At 47.5% G+C, this 22,213-nt stretch overlaps 1 protein-coding gene across 1 annotated transcript in view; it reads right to left on the bottom strand.

The window, feature by feature from the left end:
• Window positions 1-22,213, bottom strand: part of hipk3a (homeodomain interacting protein kinase 3a) — a 32,376-nt gene that overhangs the window by 5,175 nt on the left and 4,988 nt on the right. Inside the window, exons 3-15 of the mRNA XM_035532000.1 lie at window positions 10,860-10,983; window positions 7,170-7,289; window positions 5,974-6,060; window positions 5,628-5,812; window positions 4,889-5,054; window positions 4,438-4,561; window positions 4,208-4,329; window positions 3,707-3,825; window positions 2,909-3,070; window positions 2,269-2,601; window positions 1,792-1,938; window positions 1,265-1,560; window positions 81-196 (exon numbers count right to left, since the gene is read on the bottom strand). Coding sequence (XP_035387893.1) covers window positions 81-196; window positions 1,265-1,560; window positions 1,792-1,938; window positions 2,269-2,601; window positions 2,909-3,070; window positions 3,707-3,825; window positions 4,208-4,329; window positions 4,438-4,561; window positions 4,889-5,054; window positions 5,628-5,812; window positions 5,974-6,060; window positions 7,170-7,289; window positions 10,860-10,983 — 2,101 coding nt within the window. The remainder of the gene's footprint in view (window positions 1-80; window positions 197-1,264; window positions 1,561-1,791; window positions 1,939-2,268; window positions 2,602-2,908; window positions 3,071-3,706; window positions 3,826-4,207; window positions 4,330-4,437; window positions 4,562-4,888; window positions 5,055-5,627; window positions 5,813-5,973; window positions 6,061-7,169; window positions 7,290-10,859; window positions 10,984-22,213) is intronic.

Raw genomic sequence — 22,213 nt, 5'->3', positions numbered from 1 at the left:
GAGAGAGAGAGAGAGAGAGAGAGAGAGAGAACGTGAGCCAGCAAGAGAGAAAACTCGAGAAGGTCAAGAAGGGGACAGACCTGGCCAAAGCCCAGGGGCTGCTGGAATGTGGAGGTGCCCTGCAGCGTAGGGGTGGAGTGCAGGCTCACTCGCCTGGGGCCGCAACGCCCGCCTGGCTGGCACAATGACTCCAAGCCTGAGCAGGGCCACAAAGACAAAATGGGGGTGGGGTGGGGGGGGGGGGGAAAGAAGCACAGCCAAGGAAAAAAATAAGCAAGACATGGACAAAAATGTGAAATGTCATCCCTTTATATTTTGATGATATTTTGATACATTTTTTTAAAGGACAACTGAATATCCTGAGAGCATTGAAGAAGTAATTTTTTGCACAAATATTTCTTCACTCCTCCATTGTAAATTTGTAATTACAGTTTAGGACATTAGACAGAATTAAAGTACAGGGCTGCTCCTTGGCTTCCAAAATCCATCGGAACAGTGCCAGTAAATACGCTTTTGTTAAAAACAATAATTCTGCTCTAACTAACATGGTGAAAAGAAAATTACACCGTAACTGAATATGAACTGAAAAGAATGACAGACAAATGATCTTGTTAAAAAGATTTGGCTGTCAAATGAAAATTCCATCTGACAAACACCCCCCCCCCCCAAACAAACAAACAAAAACCAACAGAAGCACGATTCTCATATCAAGTCCTGCCGCGTCTCCTGATCGACACGGCCCCCTGTCGTGAACTGTAGGAGGCTACCGCACACACAGGGGTCACCCAACTCTGAAGAGGCGCCACTGCCAGAGCCATGAGATGGCATGAGAGTGGAGCGCCGCTCTGACAGCAGGGCTCTAAGAGCAGGCCTGGGCGTGGCCTGGGAATAGAGGAGGTGCACTCTGGGAAAGGAAACCAGCACGCAAACAAAGCTCAACACAGGGGAGAGTGACAGTAGCAGAGGGGCCCGAGGAAGACAGGAGAAGGAAGGTGAACAAACTCCAAGGCTTTTTTCACTCAACACTGGGACCGAGAGCACAGGACACACGTGTCCAGCGTGCACTCGTTGCCCATAATCACCTGACGGTGCCTCGGTGGTAATTTCCTGTCATGCCCCTATGACCTGTGAAAGCAGATATTTAGGCTGTGACCACATTTCCACTCACTCAGCCTGGTGTGGTGAGGATGTAAAAGGTCACCTGTGCGCGTCCGGTCAGTGTTTGCGGCGGTGTCACCTGTGTGGGTTCAGTGACTGGGTTTACCTGTGCTGGTGGGATGCTGCTCGCTGCAGCGCTGCTGGTGGAGGTTCAGGTGTTGCTGAAGGTGGTTGTTGTTGTTGATCACCCTCATGGGCGTGACCACCACGGTCTTGACCGACGGCTTGCCCGGGAGCGTGTGCGCGTTGGCACGCCGTCCCCGGGCCTCCTGTACGCCATTGTTGATGTTGAGGAAGCGCCTGTTGTTGAACGGGCTGCCGTGATGCCCCAGAGACGTGTCCGATGCCGGCGAGCCGTCCACTGTGTCACAGCCGCTCTCGTGGCCATCGTCCTCCGACATGCTGGTGATGCATCAGCAGAAACAAAACGACAAAACATTAAGAATGCTTTCATAAAGGGGGACAGTAATATTCGCAAGCAAAATGACCTGAGTACATGCTCATGTGTTTGTGTGTGTTTTAGGGTGGAGTGGTTGTGATTGGGTGTGACTGTGTGTGTGCGCATGCACATGTGCATGTCTGGTACGGGGGGAGAGGATTGGATTTAGGTGTGCGTGGGAGTGTTGGGGGTACCTGTTGGGTCTCTTGCAGGGGGAGGGGCTTGACTGGGGTGAGGACGAGGAGCTCGTACTCAAGCTGCTGTCTGGACTGCTGAGGGAACACACGCGCTCCATGTTCAGAGAGCCCTTGCATGCCTCACACTCCACACTGCCCTTACACCTGTAACACACACCCACACAGACCAGTCATAAACCAGCGCTATCAAGTATGATATCTGGTATGAGTATCTGCTATGACAAAGTTTCATTCAGGATAGCCAAACATTTCACTACAACTGATCATGTGTTTATTTACAAGTCAGGATAGTCATAGCACATTCTTTGGTATGTTGTCTATGTCCTTTGTCCATTTTGAGCAAAGAGGTTTAATGTTCTGGGAGAATGTGTAGGAGCTACTCTAACAGGTGCAGAGCAGCCATCTGTACCACTCTGCAGCACGAGACTGACAACAGCCGCCATTTTATTTATGTGCCAATAAAATGTGACGCACGTGCTGAGGGAACACATGTGCTTCGGCTCGTCCTCCTCTTCCGAGACACTGCTTATGCTGATGACGCTGACCACCGGGCTTGGGGATTCGCCGATGACGATGGACTTCCGCTGCTGATTGGCGACCGACAGCTGCTCGTCGCAGGCCTGACCTGCCTTACAGCAGCCCACCTCCTCCGTCTCCTCTATCTGCTCTGGGTCCTGCTCTACCTGTGACTCCGCCTCCCTGACCCGATGGCCAAGGCCCACTTCCTGGTTCCGCAGCTTGTCCCGGGTCTTTGGTGAGAGGCACACTGAGGACTGCGTGTCTGTGTAATGTGAAACATTCACACTCCTGACACACCAACACACACACACACACACACACACACACACACACACACACACACACACACACACACGTAACTTAAACTCAATTGTTCTAGATTTACTCTAGTTTAAAATATAGGCACATTTCAGGTGGAGGGTTAATTAGGCCCCAGGGTCTGCTGGTTTGTCCCTGCAGAGCTACACCCCTTTAACTAATCCCCACAACTCTTAAACAAGGGCTCCCGTTTGGTGAAATGCAGGGTTGGTCCAAAAACCCTAATCTGTAGGAGCTCGATTAATTAGCCCCGATATGGACAGAGCCACTCACTCACCTATTTTGATTGGGCTTGTTGCACTTGCTGGCTGCAGTCTGAGGCCAGACCACATGAGCGATGCCGATGTTTAAGGGCTGGTGTGCGGATACAGCCAACTGATTGGCCAGGAGGGGCTGTGGCATCATGGAGCCATAATGAGTGCTGTGCTGGCGCACCTTCCTACACGAAACGCAAAACCATAAAAAAACCCCCACCAGAGATGGGCATTAAAATGGCAGCACAGGACAACACGACTCAGAGGCCTGCAAGGTCCGGGTTCAAACATTAGCGGCCAACGTTTTCCTGAACAGATCAGCTGACCAAATGATTAAACAAAGGAAAACACCTTGGTTAAATGTTATGGTAGTCTTAAACAAAACTGAACGGAGTAATTCTGAATCAGTCTGATCACCAGAGTGTAGGAACCGGCAGCCTGTTTACAGAGCAGCATGACCTAATGCAGGAGAGTTACCAGTTCCAGCGCTAAAACCCCACAGCACTACGTTAAGTGCCTTTCTGTAACTAGTCCACAGGGGAACCCAGGCCAGCCCACATATTTATTATTTCTCACAAACACAGCCAGATATTAAAAGACCTCTATAGCCTTTTGTCATCTTGTTCGGGCATGTGAGGTGCTGGACCAGAACAAAAGCCTGGACCGCCCAGGGTCTCTCGAGGCCTGGGCACAGAATCTCACAGAAGAAACACAGCGAACAGTGAACTGAAAGGCAAAGGAATCCCAGATGAAGCAATCACTGCAGAGCTGGCCACCTGTGCCCTGAAGCACACCTGTCCTACTGGGAAGCGCATGCTTACCCCCAGTCCCCTCTCCTCGGAGGGCAGGCCATGGTGTCGGAGGGCAGGGTCACCGGGGGAGGGGCCACCTGCTGCCACGTTGGCACCAGGATCTGTGGTGTCCGGTTGGACCATGGCTGCTGCAATTCCAAAACAAACATGAAAACAGATGAGTGATCTTCCTTGGTCTTACCAGCAATGCAGATCAGCACAGCGCAAACGACACACCACCAGTCACACGTCCTTTAACTTCTACAGGTGCTACAGACGTCAGTCCTGTTTGCGTTCTAAAGGCCAGCGTTTCGCAAACCAGTGCTCTGAACCCACCAGCCAGTCCACATTGTTGGAAACTCTATCCCACGTGCCTACATGCCTGAACCAAGGCAGTGACATCACTGCACACATGTTCCAGGTGTGCTGGGGACTACACGAGCTGGCCAGGGCGTGGGAAATGGTTACTGGGCTGCACTCATGTGTCCGGTGCTACTGGAACCCCTGGTAGGGCTTCAGAGAGGCTCAGACCTGTGCTATGACTCCGGGCCGGAGAGGTAAAGGCTGCATGGCTGGGGCCTGAGTCACCAGGGGAAGGGGGTTCTCCATCCGAACAGAATAGGCCGAGGCCTGGCTGGGGTTCGACCCAATACCTGCGCAAGCACAGTCCTTTTAAGACACTGGACCTGAATATATACAACCACGCTTTGGAAAGCAAAGAAACTATTTTGCTTTATGCATAATGCCTTTGGGAGCAGTACCCTGGATGGCTGGGGGGCATAGGAAGAGTGTTTGCTGATACGTGTCAGTGCATCCAAACTGAGCACTTCCTGTCTGGAGGGGAATGCCAGGATGCACCACGGGTGGAGCAGGTGGAGGCAGAGCCTACAGAGAAAGAGAGAGAGAGAGAGAAAGACAGAGAGATCAGTTTCCACTGCCAACAGGAGTCTCCAATTATCCACGTCACAGAATCCCTGGTGATCAATGTGCAGCTGGCAGCCTCTCAGCAGGCCGCGGGTTCAGGAGTAGCCAGCATTGCCTGAGTGAAGACATCTTCAGTGTACACCTTTATCAGCTGGGCTCGGGCTGATCACGGAAACCTGCTTTCCCAAGTTCAAATTTGAACACAAACGCCAGCCGTAAACCCTTTCAGGCATGCATCTGCATTTGCGAGCGTTTATATGTATATATTTGCAAGTGTGGGCTTGCTACCTGCGAGTGCACAGTGGGCAGTTTGCCGTAGGCGACGGTAACGTTGGGGGTGCTGGGTAAGGTGACGGGTTTCATGAGCGGGGCCGGGGCCTTGTTGCGGTTTGCTGCGTCATAAGTTGCGCCCCTCGAGTGACATACGTCCATGACGTGGAAACATGACTGCACGCTGCCGAAGAAAAAGAGCGGGATCAGACAAAGTCTGGTGTTCACCTCGCAGGAGGAGTGCGGCTGAGGTCTCGTTTCCCCTCAACACTCGAAACACGTTTAGACAAGATTTGTGCTGAAATCTGTTTTTCCCGTTACATGATTCTTGCTTAGCTTAGATCTGGGTGGTGAGCCAAGATATTGATGCATTCAGACTTAAAAAATAAAAATAAAAATCATCAGACATGCCTTACTGTGTAAACACACTTCCTTTTCGTTTTTAGTGAGGACCAAGATTTCTAAATAAATGGTTAAATAAATGAAGAGAGTAAACAGAACTACACAATGTATTAATCATGCTCCAAAATCAAATAAATAAATAAATAAAACCCTACTATAAATCACATAAAAAATGGTTGATTTAAACAGAAAAATGTGGGTCAGCAGTATTTTACAGTCATGATCCAAAATCCATAATAAATTTGAGCAAATATTACTCCCTTGGTGAGTGTGTGTGTTCTCTGAACTACTTTAAGACAAATCAGGATGTAGCTTGAGTGGGCGGAGCCTTCGTTAACAGGCGGTGTCTGCGTACTGGTTGCTATGAGGGAAGTCCAGTAAGTGCTGCATAGTAACAAACGCATGGCTAAGCACGTCTGCAGGCATGATGCGCTTTTCAGCGTCGATCAGCAGTATCTGCTTCAGCAGGTCCACAAATTCCCGTCTGTCCGCCTTCTCGGCAAGCTGGTCACAGCCCTCCATGTTCAGCACCAGGTTCACCTGAGAGGCAGAGCATGCCGGTACACACCAGAGATTATCCTTGGGGTCTGTTTCACTTTCCCCACTCCCACACACACACAGGGTAGCATCTCTGCTCCTGTGCTGACATGCAGGGCGTTTACAGGCACAGACACCTGACTGCAGCTCTGGGGATATCTTACATGGCCAATGTCATCCAGGCAGCTGAAGATGTACTTCCTGGCCTCCTTCGATTTCATCCCAGTCTCCGCCTCATGCTCCTCCGTCGTCTACGGGAACACGACATGGGATAAGAGGATGAGCTCATCATTACTCCAGAGATCAACATCACTCCAGAGCATGGATGTGCAGAGAGCCCAGTATTTGTATTTATATCTGTATTTGTTCAGGCAGCAAAATCTTTGTAGTTGCACTTGTATTCAAATAAAATAATTCATGTTGAAAAATGGGGTAGGAGTTGGAAAACGAGTAATCAAATATACCCTGCTAAGAGTGGAAGTAACTGAACCTGTAGACACCTAGATTTTTCAAACTTGTAGACCTACTTCTACACTGCCAACAACACAGGCTGTTACACTAGCCTAATCATGTCCCAGTCAAATAAGCTGTTGCATCTAGGCTGAAATAGTGGCACAGCAACTTTGCAGAAATAGCTATGAATAGCACTCCATTTCCCCCGTCTGATACCTGCAACTGTGTGCCACACATGCTGACGGAGCAGTGAGTGTGTAGGTGAACTAGCCAGCCAGTAACTACACTAAGGTAGGCGCCTCGCCTGAAACAAACTCAGACTCTCATACAGCAGGTCCGACAGGAATATAAAACAAGCACGGTTATAATAAACTCAGTTATGAGGAACACCAGCTATTTGTCAAGCTTTTGTCTTACTGAAAAACAAAATTTAAAAAATAAACTGTATTAACTAAATGATTGCTAAAACACACTACCTGAGCTATTTGTGCTATGATTTGGATTCAGCACCACCCCTACTCCAAAGCTCAACATTACTCTAGCAGCTATGCACCTCACATCAGCTACTACACTCTGAGGTTCCTCAAGACTGCAGTGGAACGTGCACTGGGCTCCATTCTTCACTGAAAATACCTTATAATGCCTCATGACTAAAAATGAAATGAGACTGAGGAGTCATTCCAGAACAGGGTTTGCAGGGAACTAAAAGTATTTCTGAGCTGTCAGTCTAAAACGTGTGCTTATAATGCGAGTGAAATTCATACATTCATTATTTCCGAACAATGCCATCACTTTCTCTACCTGCTCACTGGCGTTATCCGCAGGATGGAATATTTAAAATGTTGAAAAACGTGCGATGCAAAAGGGAGTGTGGAAGAGTGGAGGGAAAGGGGGCGGGGCTACCTACCTTCAGCCTCCACACCGCGTACGGCGAGTCCGAGTCTTTGGAGAAGAAGCGGGACGTTTTTGTGCCCATGCTGAGCATCTGATCGCCAGGCAGGCCTTGGGTCTGGGAGATGTAGCGGATCTGGAAAAGGCAGACAGACACTGATCACCAGCAGCCGTTACCTAGCAAAAGAGGCATGAGAGACAGAGCTACAGATAAGGGGTGTGTGACCCCTTTTATAAGCATCATTCAAGGAGGCTGTGATCACCTGACAACTGATTGAATAAAAGGGCCATGTTGAAGTGATGGGAAGGCACCTACAACTGCTGTTTAGACATCTAAGAATATAGACATACATCTGTTCTTTTTAGGTGCAAGTGCATTAAATGAAGCCTTTAAAAAGGCAAAAACCTGTCGTGTGGCTCTTTTGGAAGGGCAGGTAGAGCAAAGTGCAAACATCACCAAAGTCAGATGTTCAAAGCCCAAGGGATATGGTCACACCGATGAATATGTAAGAAACTATGGAAAAGAGAAGCTGCCAAATGTGAATGTTTCAAAGTTGTGAGGAAAATATGCGCACAGGTCCTGCTTCACACTAAACCTCTGTCCCAATCACCGAGGAACTGTTGACGCAGGGACCCCAACACAGCCTCTTATTTGGAAGGCATTCCCTGCATACTTGTATAAAAGTCTGTATGCTGCTGTACTAAGACCCCATGTAGAGAGTCAAAGGCTGGCTGTGGTCTAGCACAGGTCAGCAGTTCTCCTGCATGTCTATCTCGTTTGCACAACAGGACGTGATACATAATCTGCCCACGTTCCTGCAACAGGACATGATCCACAAGCAGCAGAAAGGACTAGAGTGTCACGAGACAAAAATATCTGTCACACTAAAAAAAAAAAAAAAAAGTCATTTGTCATGATACATCTACATCATAATCCAGTATTCACTAAACATGACTATGGCTGTGATGTTTTCCCAGGTTGACCGAATGCGTTTAGGTATGCGTGAGCTTTAAAGTACATGTGGAGCAGCTTCCACGAATAGCGTTCTACTTTCAGAGGATGACAATACAGTAGCCCAAGGTTGCCAGTTCCAACGGTCTATTCTAGGGTTATCCAACACTTGGAGCGGTACCAGCTGCTGGGTTTATTTCCAAGTCTGACCTAACACACCTGTTCCAGTTAATCAAGGCCTGCAATAGCATCTGATTGTGTCCAAAAACACAGAGGTTTCCTGTATGAATGCAACTTATATAAGAGTGTGTGCGTGTGAGAAAGATACAGGTGGTGCTCTGTCCTGGTCTTAACTTCCTCCCCTTCCCCTGTACCCGGTGCAATCCCCCAGGGGGCTGTGGTTTCCGAGAGAAAGTACGCTGTGCGTAAGATTACTACACACGAAATTTGTTGAAACTAAGGTTGCTGATTGACAGCGGTGTTGGTCTCTAAGAGCAGAGCTGAGCAGTCTTGTTCCATTCCGTATGCGATTGGTTAAAGGCAATTACAGTTCCACTCCCAACTGCCACCTGTGCATGACCAAAGGGAAGAGCGGCGGTTTGGAACGCCAGAAGGAGCAGGCGTCACATGTCAGGGCGGGAGGGTCACCAAGCCAAGTCCCTCTGATGTAACTGCTTTGAAAAACTCCAAGGTGTCGAATTCAGTGGCAGGGAGGGCCGATGACGTTGTGCAGGGGGAAGGCTGACTTACACAATACACCATAATGTAGGCTTTATCGTGTATGTTCATTTTCTCTGCTCTTGGTTTTTGGGGGTTTTTTTTGTTTGTTTGTTTTTTTTAAATTCCCAGAACTCAACGTGGCTCTTCATGTATTCTACAGGCACAAAAAAAGGAACAGAAGCCCTCCTCTAGCCACAAACCCACTTTCACTTCAAACAGCTTGGCAACCCACTCGTCTTATTATGAGACACCAGCAACTTTATTGACTGTTTTGGGTTGGCTGTGGGCTAAGCAGCGTTCCGTGCCAGGTCCGCTGGACTGGGTCCACCTGAGGCTACTGCTTCCAGGGAAGGCCACGAAGATCTGGAGGCTTTGTCCACCTGCCAAGTCAAGACACTGACCTCTATTTACATGACCGCAACAGATGACAGCTCCATTCACACAGAACAGAGTGCTGGGGGGGGGTGTGTGTGTTGGTTCTCAGCACTGCCAGTGGGTGAGGCAGCCGTTAGCAGGATTAAGTCAAGGCCGTCTTAATGCGTCCAACAACCCTCTTTCAGGCAAACTAGGGGCTGATCATCTGTCCTGGAATGTCCCACTCTCTTTCTAAAGTATTTCACTGTTTCCACTGTTGGAAACAACACTGAAGATCTTACTCTGTCTGTGTGCGCTGGGAAGCTCTACTTCATCAGTCGGCACATGCCAAAACATTGATTAGTCTTTCAATTCAAGCACTAGCTGAATGAGAATATTAGAACATGTTCACACCCTGAATCCACACCCCAGCCTGCACAGTGGCTGAGAGCAAGTTTTAACAACACCAATCGTTTCGTAATGTTAAAATAAAAGAGGGGTAAAAAAGAAAACCCTTACAATAGCAGTGCCTATGTAAGGCATTGGCTGAGCACCAGAACAGCCAGGAACAGCTAAAGGCACCACGTCATCGGTACGGAGCACTGGCATGCTGGTCAAAGCAGGCCTGCCGACAAGGCCCCGGCACTTCTCAGAAAGCCTGTGTCACAAAGAGCCCTCACACTACGAACATAAGCCACCACAAAGCCCTCTGTGGCTGTCTGCGAGAGCGAGAGAGAGAGAGAGAGCGCGCAAATGTATGCTGTTTTCACTCTTCCTGACTATCCTTCTCTTACCCTATCTGCCCCCTCTCTCCCTCCATCACACCCTATCGTTTTCTTCCATTCACCCTTATGCTAGGAAGCTCCCTTCTCCTTTTACAGACACCATGACTCAACAGCCCTGTGTTCAACATGCATTGTTTGCAGTATAGTAAGGGAGTTATAGCGACGTGATCGGGTTGCCACAACGCAGCACACACACACACACACACCACAACATCTGCTGACAGAGAGAGACACAGACTTTCCAGTACGCACCGTCTCTGTGTGCTTGTCCGCGTCCAGACGGGGAATGGGGACTGGGACTGGCGGTTCTAAATACATTCTGCTGTGTGGCGTGGAAACAGATCTGGGGCCCTCACTCCAAGCCCAGCAAGACACTGCTCAGACTGCCCCTTATGAACAGCTGGGTAGACAGTGGAAACGCACCAATGTGTGTAGGGTGGAGAGTATCCAGTATGGGAATTATGTGAAGTGTGGTGCGACAGCACCAAGCTGAGGCAAGCTGCATTTCGTGCACATTCCTGATCAGTGAGGTCAACCGTCCTGTTGCTTTTCACAATAGCAACTACAGGAGGTTTCCAACAGCAGAGCAAGGAAACGCTTAGCCGTCCCACCTGAGCGGTGCTTAGCGCTAGGGCGGTCACCTGCGCGCCGCCAGTGTAGCCGCGCTCAGGGCACACCCAGGGCATGCAGTTGGCAGGTGTTCATTTCAACAGCTTTAGGAAAGCAAGGACCTATTCAACAGCACCTTTCGCTACCAAGATAAACTAGCCTTTTCAAAAACATGGGAATTACAAAAGCGAATGTGTGTGAGGGGAGTCAGTTTGCAAGAGCCCAGCATTCAGACCCTGGCCTGTGCTCACTTGGTCAATGAGTCACTGACTAGGCTTAGCGTTACCTGGTCATACTCCAGTGCTCCAGGGTAGAGTGGCCAGCCCAGAAACAGCTCAGCGATGACACAGCCCAGTGACCACATATCTATGGCCTCACAGAAGGGCAAGCCCAAGATGATCTCTGGGGCCCTGTAATTAAAGAAAACACACAGTTAATGTCGTGGTTACTTTGACGACTGGTTGCTGCCCACACACCCTGCAAGAGGCAGTGAGGTCAGAGTGAGCAAACAGGATCTGGACATAGTCAGAGCAGAAGAAGCTTGTGAAGAAAAGGGCTGTGAGAAAATATACGGTGTGGGGCATCAAAACCGGTGCGATAACAGCGCCGCTCTGAGAAATATAGGGGGAAACCATAAACGCAGAAATGCTGAGCTGGGCCAGCACCGCAGATAAGGCAGGTGATGAAATGAACACAGCTGAGGAGGGCTGAAGACGAAAGTGTTGACCGAAACCCCACGCTAGCTGAGACTCACTGAGCTGCAGGGCGCTCAGCTCAAAATTAACTTGAACCGAATACAACATGAACTCCTGTGCATATCTGAACATGCATGAAGACACACACACCCACACATACATACACACCTCGACTGCAGCTGAACCAGGTCCTCTGACATCACAGCAACATATCTGCTGCCTTGACAACAAGGGAAAAAATGCCGACTGCCTAGCGACAGATGAGCTTGCGCACGATGACGTGGCTGAAGGCCATAGCAGCGGTGATTTGAGGTGGCATGCTCGATTACATCAGTGCATACCATCACAGAACCATGTCCTACTCACCAACAGGGCATATAGACAGGACGCATTTCAAAACATCGTAGTAATGGTTTCAGAAAAGCTACATCCTATAAATTCACAAGATTTTGATGGATGACCCGGTACCAAATGGGGGGTGGGGGGTTGTCGACAATCGCACACAGATTTACAATGGAGTCACAAAGCTAGAGGCAGAGCCCTGATTTGGGTGCCAGAAGTCGTTCTGTGCTGTGATGACAGTAGTGACTGTAAGGAAGAATGCAACAGGGTCATCTTAGAGTGATGGGCCACACTGGAGCTCTGAGGAATTAAACTTTGAATTAAACTACTTTCCCGCGCTCTGCTATCAGCTCGGATGGCAGGGCTCGAGCCAACAGCTGCCAGCATTACTGAGGGCTCAGTGGGGTTCAGTTCAAGCCATCTAACACAAAGAGGGTGCAAACAACAGTGCAAGATTCTGGGATTAAACCCCACATGAAACAGCACTTGAAGGTTTGAGGAATAAACCCAAAGCGAAACAGCACTACGGGATATCAATGTTGTGGCTTTGGCCCAGAAAACCAGGGGATTGGGGGGGGGGACTAATCCCAGCAACAAATCCCTGCCAGAGGACTAAACCCAGCACATAGTCTTGCTGAGAAGCTAAAGCAGGCGAGTAAAGATTCCACAATATAATTGCTGTGTGTTTATGTAAATGGAGCCACTGTATAGGCTCAGTTAACTAAACTTTGTATTCTTTGTATTCCTCCCAGGCTTCCAATCTCTTTCTGTGGCCAGAACATGGAGGACCCTGCGAAAGTACACATCAAAATAGCCCTGCAAGCGTCATGGTAGTTCAAGTATTACTCTGGGCGTCACCTCTTCCACACAGGAATGTCAGTCCTGCTGCTATAACTACTGGTAAAAACAGCTCAAAACTGCCCCAAGGTTTCTGTGTTCTTCCAGGTGCAGCCGAACATAGCGGGAGGGTCAATGCTAATGGTCAAACAATATGCAAAAAAAAGCACAGAGGCAGGCGACATGCTTTCAGTCACATATAGGGGCTTTGTGGAAGGTGCGCAAAATAACTGTGGGCTGATCTGTTTCCATTCCCGCATGGAACAAAAAAAGATATTCGGTGAAGATTTTCGCTGAAGCACAATGTCTACAGTTGAGGGGGACTTCTGCAGAAGTTTGGTTTCGAAGTTTCCCAGCAGGAAGTATTAGTTTGAAGTGAAAAAAAGAACTGAAGGCAAAGAAGTGACCAGCATTTTGATGACGACATGCCTCTGGCCTGGACTTAGGGTTAGCCCCAACCTCCAACGGCAAAGATCTTCAGTGAGGTTGCAAAAAAAATAAATAAATAAAATTCAGGGCCCTCCGTATGTCTTATGATCAAGAGTACGAAGCTGTTAATTGGTTTTCAGTGAAAACAGCTAAATGGGCACAGCGCATTACGTGCTGTTATGAATAGGTCACTATATGGAGCCGTGTTCAGGAATGAATCGGGCCCGTGTGTGCTGGCTGTCTGCCCACGCTCAGCTCCGTCCGGACCTGTGTTTTGTGTTGGCTTTGTCCCCGTGCAGTAAGGAGGGAGGGAATCCAGATCATTCCCATCGGCGAAGCGAACCCTACGACCCCTGCACCACCGCTGGGACAGCAGGGAAGGATCAGATAGCATACCGCACAAAGCCTTCAGAACAGGGTCCCAGGAAGTGGGAATCAAGAAGCTGGCCTGTGGAGCCTTTGTTGGGAAAGGCTTTTAATAAATGAATCAGGAGGGGAATAAATAGATCGGTAGACATGCATGGACGGGAAAGCAGTAAGATCAGCTGTGTGGAGATGTGTGAAAGGACAGTGGAGAGAGGAGCTGTGTGCAGAACACTGTTCACGAGTGAGGCTGCTCCCTCACCGCCGCAGCCCATAGAGACGCGGAATTCCCCTCGTCTCTGAGCAACTCACCTGTTAAACTGCAGACTTTCACTTCTCCCACTACTAGACAACAGTGCTGCTTTCTGAACGCGCCCACCCACCCACACGCTTAAAAAAGATGCGCGTGTGCACAGACACACAAACACACACCTCCAAGTATGGGCATGCATTTACAGATGATCCGTATGCGTGTGCCAGGGGAGTGTGTGTCTGGGTGTGTCTGCGTGTAGAGGGTGCAGAATGGCCAGAGTTAAACATACAAAGGAAGGTGGGGTAGCAAGCTTTGAACTCAACTGGTACACCGTCTTATTACACAACTCCAGGTGAGGGAAAGTATGCGAGTGTGAATGTGTGTGTGTGTGTGGTGGGGGGGAGAGAAAGATGGCGAGAGTAAAGGAAAGTAAGTGAAAAAGATGATGAAAGGGGGAGAATGAAAGTGCCACCAGCCAAACTGACGGGTGGGGGGGTGGGCAGTGGGTACTGGGCTTTCCTGCAGGCTGTGCACCAATCCCATAGTGGTCTGTGTAAACACATCCCACCCACCACCCAGCTTATCTAAGCGACTGCAGCAGACAGAGCAGTTATGCAGTTATTCAGACTTCCCCTCCTGAGTCCAGAGCAAACATTTCCATCAGGTCCACAGAGTCAGCTGCACAGTGGAAAAAACGAAGAAGTAAGGAGGACCTGGACGGCAACTCACGGCGCAGTGGGTGGCAAAAACACAGCCGCCGTCGACCCAGCAGCCTGGAACGTGTTTCTCCGAGCGCCCTCATCGCGCGCGTGTGTGCGCGCAGCACAGCGGGCTTCTCTGAGCGCACCATCTAATCATAAAACTGAATCCAGGAGATACACGGTTTCCCATGACAACAGTGAAAATGAAAGCATGGCTAGTGGTGCCTTGTGAGCGACACCAAGCTCCCTGGCGTGATGCTGTCTTGGGCCATGGTGTGAAATTAAAATTGGGCACAGCAGAGTTTAGTAGATATGGGGCTTTAAGTAACAAAGAAGCAACTTTTCTTCCACAAGTGTTAATGGGAAACTTGAGTCTTTAAGATCACAGTTACTCTGGGGGGACGCCAACACCTGTAAGTGGGTGAGCACAAAAAGCTGTCGAAACTTGCTCCAAACTTTAAGCCAAGCCAAAGGGACCAGGCTCTTTGTTCTTGTCATGGGATCGCTTGCTTGCCAACATTTGTTTGCGAAAATAAAGGGACATCTCGGTACATGAGGGCTGGGTTGGCAGATTGCGCACGTTTCATAGACCGCAGATAACAGAGGTCACATTTGTGCTTTGCATAGCCAATATATCAAATTATGATACACAATGTATTTTCAAAAATTTCACAATGTCTTTATAAAAGTGCAAAAAATAAAAGCCCTTAATAAATCCATTTGGGCCTTGGCTGAAGAACCATGCATTATAGCACTCGTGGCGTCCTGCTGGCTCATCCCCTCTAGACACTCCATGTCCAATGCAAACATATGAATGTATAAACAATTTTCTCCATATCTTCAATGTTCATTGGCAATTAATCATCAGAATCACTCTGCATTAATCCTCGCACGTCTGCTCCCTCATAAGGACACAAGGATTAAACAGTCAGTCCATGCCCTACACCCTCAGCTGCAATTCAAATGCTCCAGCATCTATCGTAAGCTGTCAGAGAAGCTCTGTCTGACTGGGCCTCGGTTTCAAACAGCTGGTGCAGAGATGGCACAAAGGGCCACAGAGAGTGTGGGACCACCTCAAGCTAAACACTGGAAAGCAGATGTAGGTTGCAGCGCAAGTATGCACGCCAACTTTTAGCTCAATTCCACATGCAAGACCCATGTTTTTAAGCTCACTCTACAGAGCTCTGCACCCTGGGAGTGCTGAACTGGACAAAAGCTGAACAGCTCACGGGCTGTTTGTTCTGCTAGGCGGCACCAGTACGGATTAAGGCTAATAGGGCATCTGATTGTTGTGTCTTGATGCCTCTGCCACGCACCATGCACTCCAGAGAATGAGACTGATGGAAGATGACATGGACACTTTGCTTGTTTAAGCTTCTTAACTAGGAAAACCAAAGAAACTCCCCACTGTAATTTCAGAAGAATGTTTGAAGAATTGTTTTGTATAGTCATTTTAGTTGCTTTATTTAGCAAGATTTCATTTAAAAAAAAATCAAACCTTTGCAATGTGATTTTTATGAGTTCCATCCAATATACATTTTATGTTCAGACAATAGAAGAACTTTATAGATTTATGGGGTTTTTATGCCATGGGATCTTTTTGGTATTGAGAATTGATACTATTACAGTATTCAAGTCAAAATTCTGGTATCGTGACAAGTGTATTTCATGGTGTGATTTGGGGTGATGTAGATGGCATACAATCCCGGGGCATGGTCTCTGTTCCAACAATCATGGATTACATAAGAAATCCTGATAAGGAAGAGTTAAGTGGCACACCAAAGAGGTGCGGCCTCTCGGCTGAGGGGCTTTTGCAGAGGAATGCCTTACAGGATGCCAACAAGGCACTCAGAGGAGCCTCAGCATGCTGCCTCAGCAGTGCTGCTCTGGTGAGAGCAAACTGTATTTCCACCACATTTGCACTTCTGACATACTGTGTTAAATGGTCAGGTCTGCAGGGAACCGTGTCGTCGCCTTTCAGAAGGCAACAGCCACGGTTGCAAGTGCTAAAATTGCTGTGACAGTTCTGGATGCTGTGGTGTACATTGACACCAACTGACAAGCATTTACCCTTATTCATCCACCGGAAGCTTCCGGCAATCAGACCAGGACAGCATGCAGAGCTGCTGACGTCAGGTCTGCGGTTTGTCACTAGATGCAGATCTTGGAAATCTTGTGTGGCAATAATTATGAGCATCATGGATCATGTTTCTAGTCCCCGTGTCAGCAGTGGTTGGCTTCGGTTGGAACATTTGTTAAGGGCTAAGCAGGCTTTGCAAGAAAGGCATTTAAAAAAAAAAAAAAAAACACCCCCCCCCCCCAAACACATCTTGCAAAAGAAAGGCATGTAAAGAACGCTTCCATATCAGCCATCCATAGCTGGTACAGCTGCTTCATGACCCACAAGGGAAACAAAGGACAAAAAAAAACAGCAGCACAAGATAGGGATCACCCTAACGGAGGATGTGCATTAACTTCTTAGCATTTTAGTTTGCCTGCTTGATTTTTGCATTCCCAGTTCTGTGTCTGAAATAAACAGAATATTTACATTTGCAGAATGTGACATTTAGCCAGAGCAACATATTTATCGATATGACGGTGAATGTGCTACCAGGGCATCAAACCCATGGCCCTGGTATTGATGGCACCTTGCTTTACTGGCTCTACCAGATGAGCTAGAGGAATGGAACAGAGCTCCAGAAAGACACAGCAGAAGCCAAACAGTTTCAGAAGCAGTTTCTAGATCCATCCATGCAGAAAACCCACCCACATGTAAAAGCAATGATAAACACCACAAGTAGGTATTGGAACAAAATGTACATAGTGCGTTAATCACAACTCATTAAGCAAGTTTGAGCACTGGAAAAAACACAGCATACCCTGACCTACTCCATCCTGAGCGAGGCCAATTCAACCTACTCCTACCCGAGCACAGCCAACCCTGACCTACTCCTACCTGAGCTTGGACTAGTTCAACCTACTCCTACCTGAGCTTGGACTAGTTCAACCTACTCCTACCTGAGCTTGGACTAGTTCAACCTACTCCTACCTGAGCTTGGACTAGTTCAACCTACTCCTACCTGAGCTTGGACTAGTTCAACCTACTCCTACCTGAACACAGCCTACCCTGACCTACCCTTACCTGAGCTTGGACTAGTTCAACCTACTCCTACCTGAGCACAGCCTACCCTGACCTACCCTTACCTGAGCTTGGACTAGTTCAAGCTACTCCTACCTGAGCACAGCCAACCCTGACCTACTCCTACCTGAGCTTGGATAGTTCAACCTACTCCTACCTGAACACAGCCAACCCTGACCTACTCCTACCTGAGCTTGGACTAGTTCAACCTACTCCTACCTGAACACAGCCAACCCTGACCTACTCCTACCTGAGCTTGGACTAGTTCAACCTACTCCTACCTGAACACAGCCATCCCTGACCTACTCCAACCTGAGCTTGGACTAATTCAGCCTACTCCTACCTGAACACAGCCTACCCTGACCTACCCTTACCTGAGCTTGGACTAGTTCAACCTACTCCTACCTGAACACAGCCTACCCTGACCTACTCCGTCCTGAACTCAATCAGATTCAGTAGCGGAAATACCAGTCAGGATATTGTGTGAAGTATCAGTATTACATTACACAGCTACTGTAGAACCAGCTCTGTGGTGTCCATATCATTGTACTCACACAAGCGCAGTTTCCAGTTCTCCAATTATTGTTTATTTCTTATTTATTGCTCATGTTTGCATCCTTATGCTTCTACCCTCTACAACATCAAAGTTCATGAAAAAGCTTTACAAAAACACGGTGGGGTGTGTGTGTGTGTGTGTGTGTGTGTGTGTGTGTGTGTGTGTGTGTGTGTGTGTTTGACCCTGTTAAGCCGGCTGGCGCTTCCGCCGCGTCGCAGGCTCAGTAGACAGCAGGAAGAGGCTCTCACCACAGGCACATCTGTGCACCCGACACGCAGCTGACTAAACAGCCACTCCTCACTCTGAGTTTCCTACTCCCAGCTGCCAGGTGAAAGACTGGTACGCAATTACTGTCTTACGTGTGAAATACGCGAAATCAGCCACTGTCAGAGCAGTGACCCCAGACTCCAGAATGAGGCTCAGGAGAAAGATAGCAGGCTGCTCTGTTGCTGGGACATCTGACTTCTAGCTTGCCTATAAAACAAGACAAGATTTCCACTTTTCCAATTCTTAATCCTAGACAAATATTTTAGACACTTTTTTTTGGCAAAGGCGGCACACACTCCATAGTGGAAGTAAAATGTTTTGTTTGTTTGTTTGTTTTTTGGGTGTTGGAATGGTTTAGAAAGCTTATACCTTTAGCAACATGAAACTGAACTAGTCAACTTACTTTACATGTAAATCTACACATGCTAACTTGAGAAACAGGAGGAATAATGAATGAGTCACAATGGTTACTCTGGCAGAAATCCAACGGCCAAAGCAAGAAAATGCAGAAGCATGGCGGACTGAACGCTGCTATAGGGAACGTTGTCTGAGGGCGGAGTGTTAGGGAGGCTGCACTCATCTCTGCGGTCAAGAGGGTAACTGACAGATGCATACACATCATAACACTGTCAACGCTCACTCCCTTACACACACACACACACTCTCTCCAAATAGCCACCACACACATACCCGTGTGCAAGCACTCACTCACTAACAGGGAACACTGGGCAATTTTGAAAATGTGATAATCGAGATAAAAAAAACAAAACAAAACAAAACGATGAAAAGAGGCAGCAGTTTGCAGAGAGAAGAGCTTGTAGAAAATAAAATATTTAGAAATACTGAAACTGTAATAAGACTTACAGTTAAGGCAGGACACATGGTGATGAGTGACATTTATTTACATCAAATCCATTCTAATTAACCTTAACACAGTCCATAGTCAGATAACCATTTGACAAAGACGTGTAGCCAGAACACATAATAAAACATTGTAGAACAAGTAAAGTGTGGGGATGCAAAGCAAAACTTGGAGATAATTACAAAGACTGACAACACAAGACAAGAAGGCAACAGGTGTAAGAACACAGATACATCTGGGGTAAAGAGACACGGGTGCAAATGGTGAAGGACAGGGATATACAAAACAAGACAAGGACAGAGATGGAAATTAAACTAAAATAAACACAAAGCCAAATAGGGAACCACGACTAAATGGGGAAAGTGACCAACATGGAATTAGTATAGATGTGAAAAGGCACTTGCTGTACGATAATTTTTGTTCCAGCACACAGGATGACACAAAATTAGCTGCTCTCTAAAACCCTAAACCTCTGTTATTACTTTTGAACATCCAAAGCCCATTTTATTAAAAAACAGTTTGAACGAAACTGTAATTTTCCATTATGAAATAAATAAATCGCAATTGAGAATTGCCCATGAGTTTGACAAATGTCAAGATTAAATGTATTTTACATTATTTCCCAACCCTAACACACACAGATACACCCACCAACACAAAGTCCCACACAGAGATAGACCCCTCACACACTGAGACGCATGCAGAGATAGACCCACACACACACACAGATGCACGCAGAGATAAACCCACGCACGGATAGAGCCACACATTCCTCCCACACCCACAAAGATAGACACACAAACACACATGCGTGCAGAAATAAGACATGTATACACACGCAGACAAACACAAAAACTAGAAATCAGTCCAAACAATAGATAAAAAGGCAAGCACATCAAAAGAATGAAAGAACTTTATCCCAAAATATGGGACAGTTCTACAGCAAAATATGGCAGCAAGCTCACCCACGGTTGGGAACAATTTGAATTTCCACAGAGACGGTTCTGAACCTGAGATTCACTAAAAACAACCTCTGTAATTTCCAGCCAGGTTTAAGCAGTACCAGAAATGGAGGAGCCATTTGTGACAAACTGCCTCCATGACAACTACGTGCTTGCTGTGACAGAAGAGACCAGTCTGCATGTCGGGGGACAGTGCCCCAAATGTAGGCCAAGAGCGGGCAGGCCCATGCCAGCAAGAAAGCCCACTGGACATTATGTCCAAAAGAAAAACTCTGATAGCAGCTATGTGTATTAGAACCTATTTGCATGTCAAAATTCATTTATAAAATGGCTTGAGAAAGCCATGGTCATTATGAAATGGTGTGCAAACATGTACCCAACAGTTTCATTCACGTTAAACTGCTATCTGAATTTTTTTACAGAGGCTAGGCAGTGCAGTGCAAACACATTAAAACAGTGTCTCGTCATCTGGAACAGAGCAGGGCTACCTTCACTCAAACACGTTCATCAGGGATCAGTACCAGTCCAAACGCAGAGCTAGAAGTAGCAACTACCACAGCACATCCAAGCTGTGCGCTGATCAGAACTGCCCTCTGCATGTGCAAGGCTTTACACTTTATCCTACAAACTAAAACAAGCTTCTTATGCCGAATTTGAATCTGTGTACACACTTCTAAAATGTGCACGTGTGTGATTTTTGCCTATATTTGGCCTCAGGAAGATCCCACTTCAGTGTCCAGCAACAGCCTGCCAACATAGAGGAAATCCAGTTTTATTGGAGCAGCTTTTCCATACTAGATATTGATATGTGAGTGTACTGGTACTTACACTCATACATACAAACATGGAACTGCCCCAGCCACTCATCCGCAATGACATGCACTGCTTATGTACAAAGGCCATGACGCACAGCATATAAACCCACCCCACCGCTCCCCACTCTGGAGTGGAGCTACACCCTCCAGTGCTGTGACCCAGCTCCTCGTTATCTGCGACAGCTGATAAACCTGCTGCAAACAGTCACAGCTGCGTGTGTCCAACAGCAGGCTGGGCAGTGCAGGCCAGCGTTACGTAACAATAACCAGCCTATTCGGAAGCCTTGAATTCAGCCTGTGTACATAAGTGCCCTGTGCTGAAAACATCACCGCTAAGTGGACACAGTTTATTCCGGGGAGAAGGGGATAAGCACTGGTACATTCCCACTGAGTGCGGATCATGAAGTAAGGTGGCCAGACATCCGGATTTAGACCGGGGCACTACGCTTTTTCTGCTTCCTGTCCTCCATCACACGCCTGACACCTTTCTGTCATCCTTCTGGACTCAACTGGTGGTTTCTATCCATTGATCAAATGTGTTATGTTTGTGTGTCACGGCATCACATACATCTCAAAGTTAATACCTTGAATTTCATTACTTTAACAAATTTGCCCCATACCTCACCTACCAACTAACCACAGAGTCTATGAGCTAAACAATAGTCAGTTAGGATGTTTACAGCTGTGTGAAAATACCAAAACCAAAAATGATTTCAGTTCTAAGTGGACAGCACATCCTTCCCTTTTGAAGAGTAGGAAAGATGAATGTCATGCTTTCTGTCCAGTCTGCCCGACTTGAATACTTCAAGTAGGTGCCAAGTTTGGTGTGTAAAACATCTTACATATGTCTTCTTTAAAGGGGTTGTACAAATCTAAGGAGGTGTATACCATGGAACAGAATACAATGTAAACAACAAAACAAAAAAAAAACCCAACAAAAACAGGTCCAGGCTGAGCCCTGGAAGAAAAAGCCAGCCTTTTAAAGTAGACCTCCAGTAAGCAGAAACTCAATAACCTCCCTTTACAAATGTGGAGGCCATAACTCACTAAAACAAACCAATGACGGAGTCATCTGAAGAAGCATCTAATAATACCGCTGGATGACATGCCTGAAAAGTGATCTCAGCAGAGGTTAATTTGAGAGCGTCTTTCCCTGGCGGAGAAACTGGAGTTTTTACACTACAGGCTCCTCCCCAAGAGGCCTGCAGTGCTGGTGTTCTTGCTGACATTTAGCAGATGGCTCTTTACTGCCACTGGCCTGCATCCATACTGGTGAGCTCTACAAGCCACTATCTTAGCCGACGAGCTCAGAGACTCCCACAATGCTGTGAGCAGGCAGCTGTACCAGGCAGAGCTGGAGAGAACCGTGCTGCTAACTTTCCATGAAGACTTGTGATGCCTGCAGCCCTTTTCAACAAT

Source organism: Electrophorus electricus, chromosome 12 (assembly GCF_013358815.1).
Source record: "Electrophorus electricus isolate fEleEle1 chromosome 12, fEleEle1.pri, whole genome shotgun sequence".
Taxonomy (NCBI): Eukaryota; Metazoa; Chordata; class Actinopteri; order Gymnotiformes; family Gymnotidae; genus Electrophorus; species Electrophorus electricus.
The sequence above is the reverse complement of the archived record's forward strand: the minus strand, read 5'-3'. Positions and strand labels throughout refer to the sequence as shown.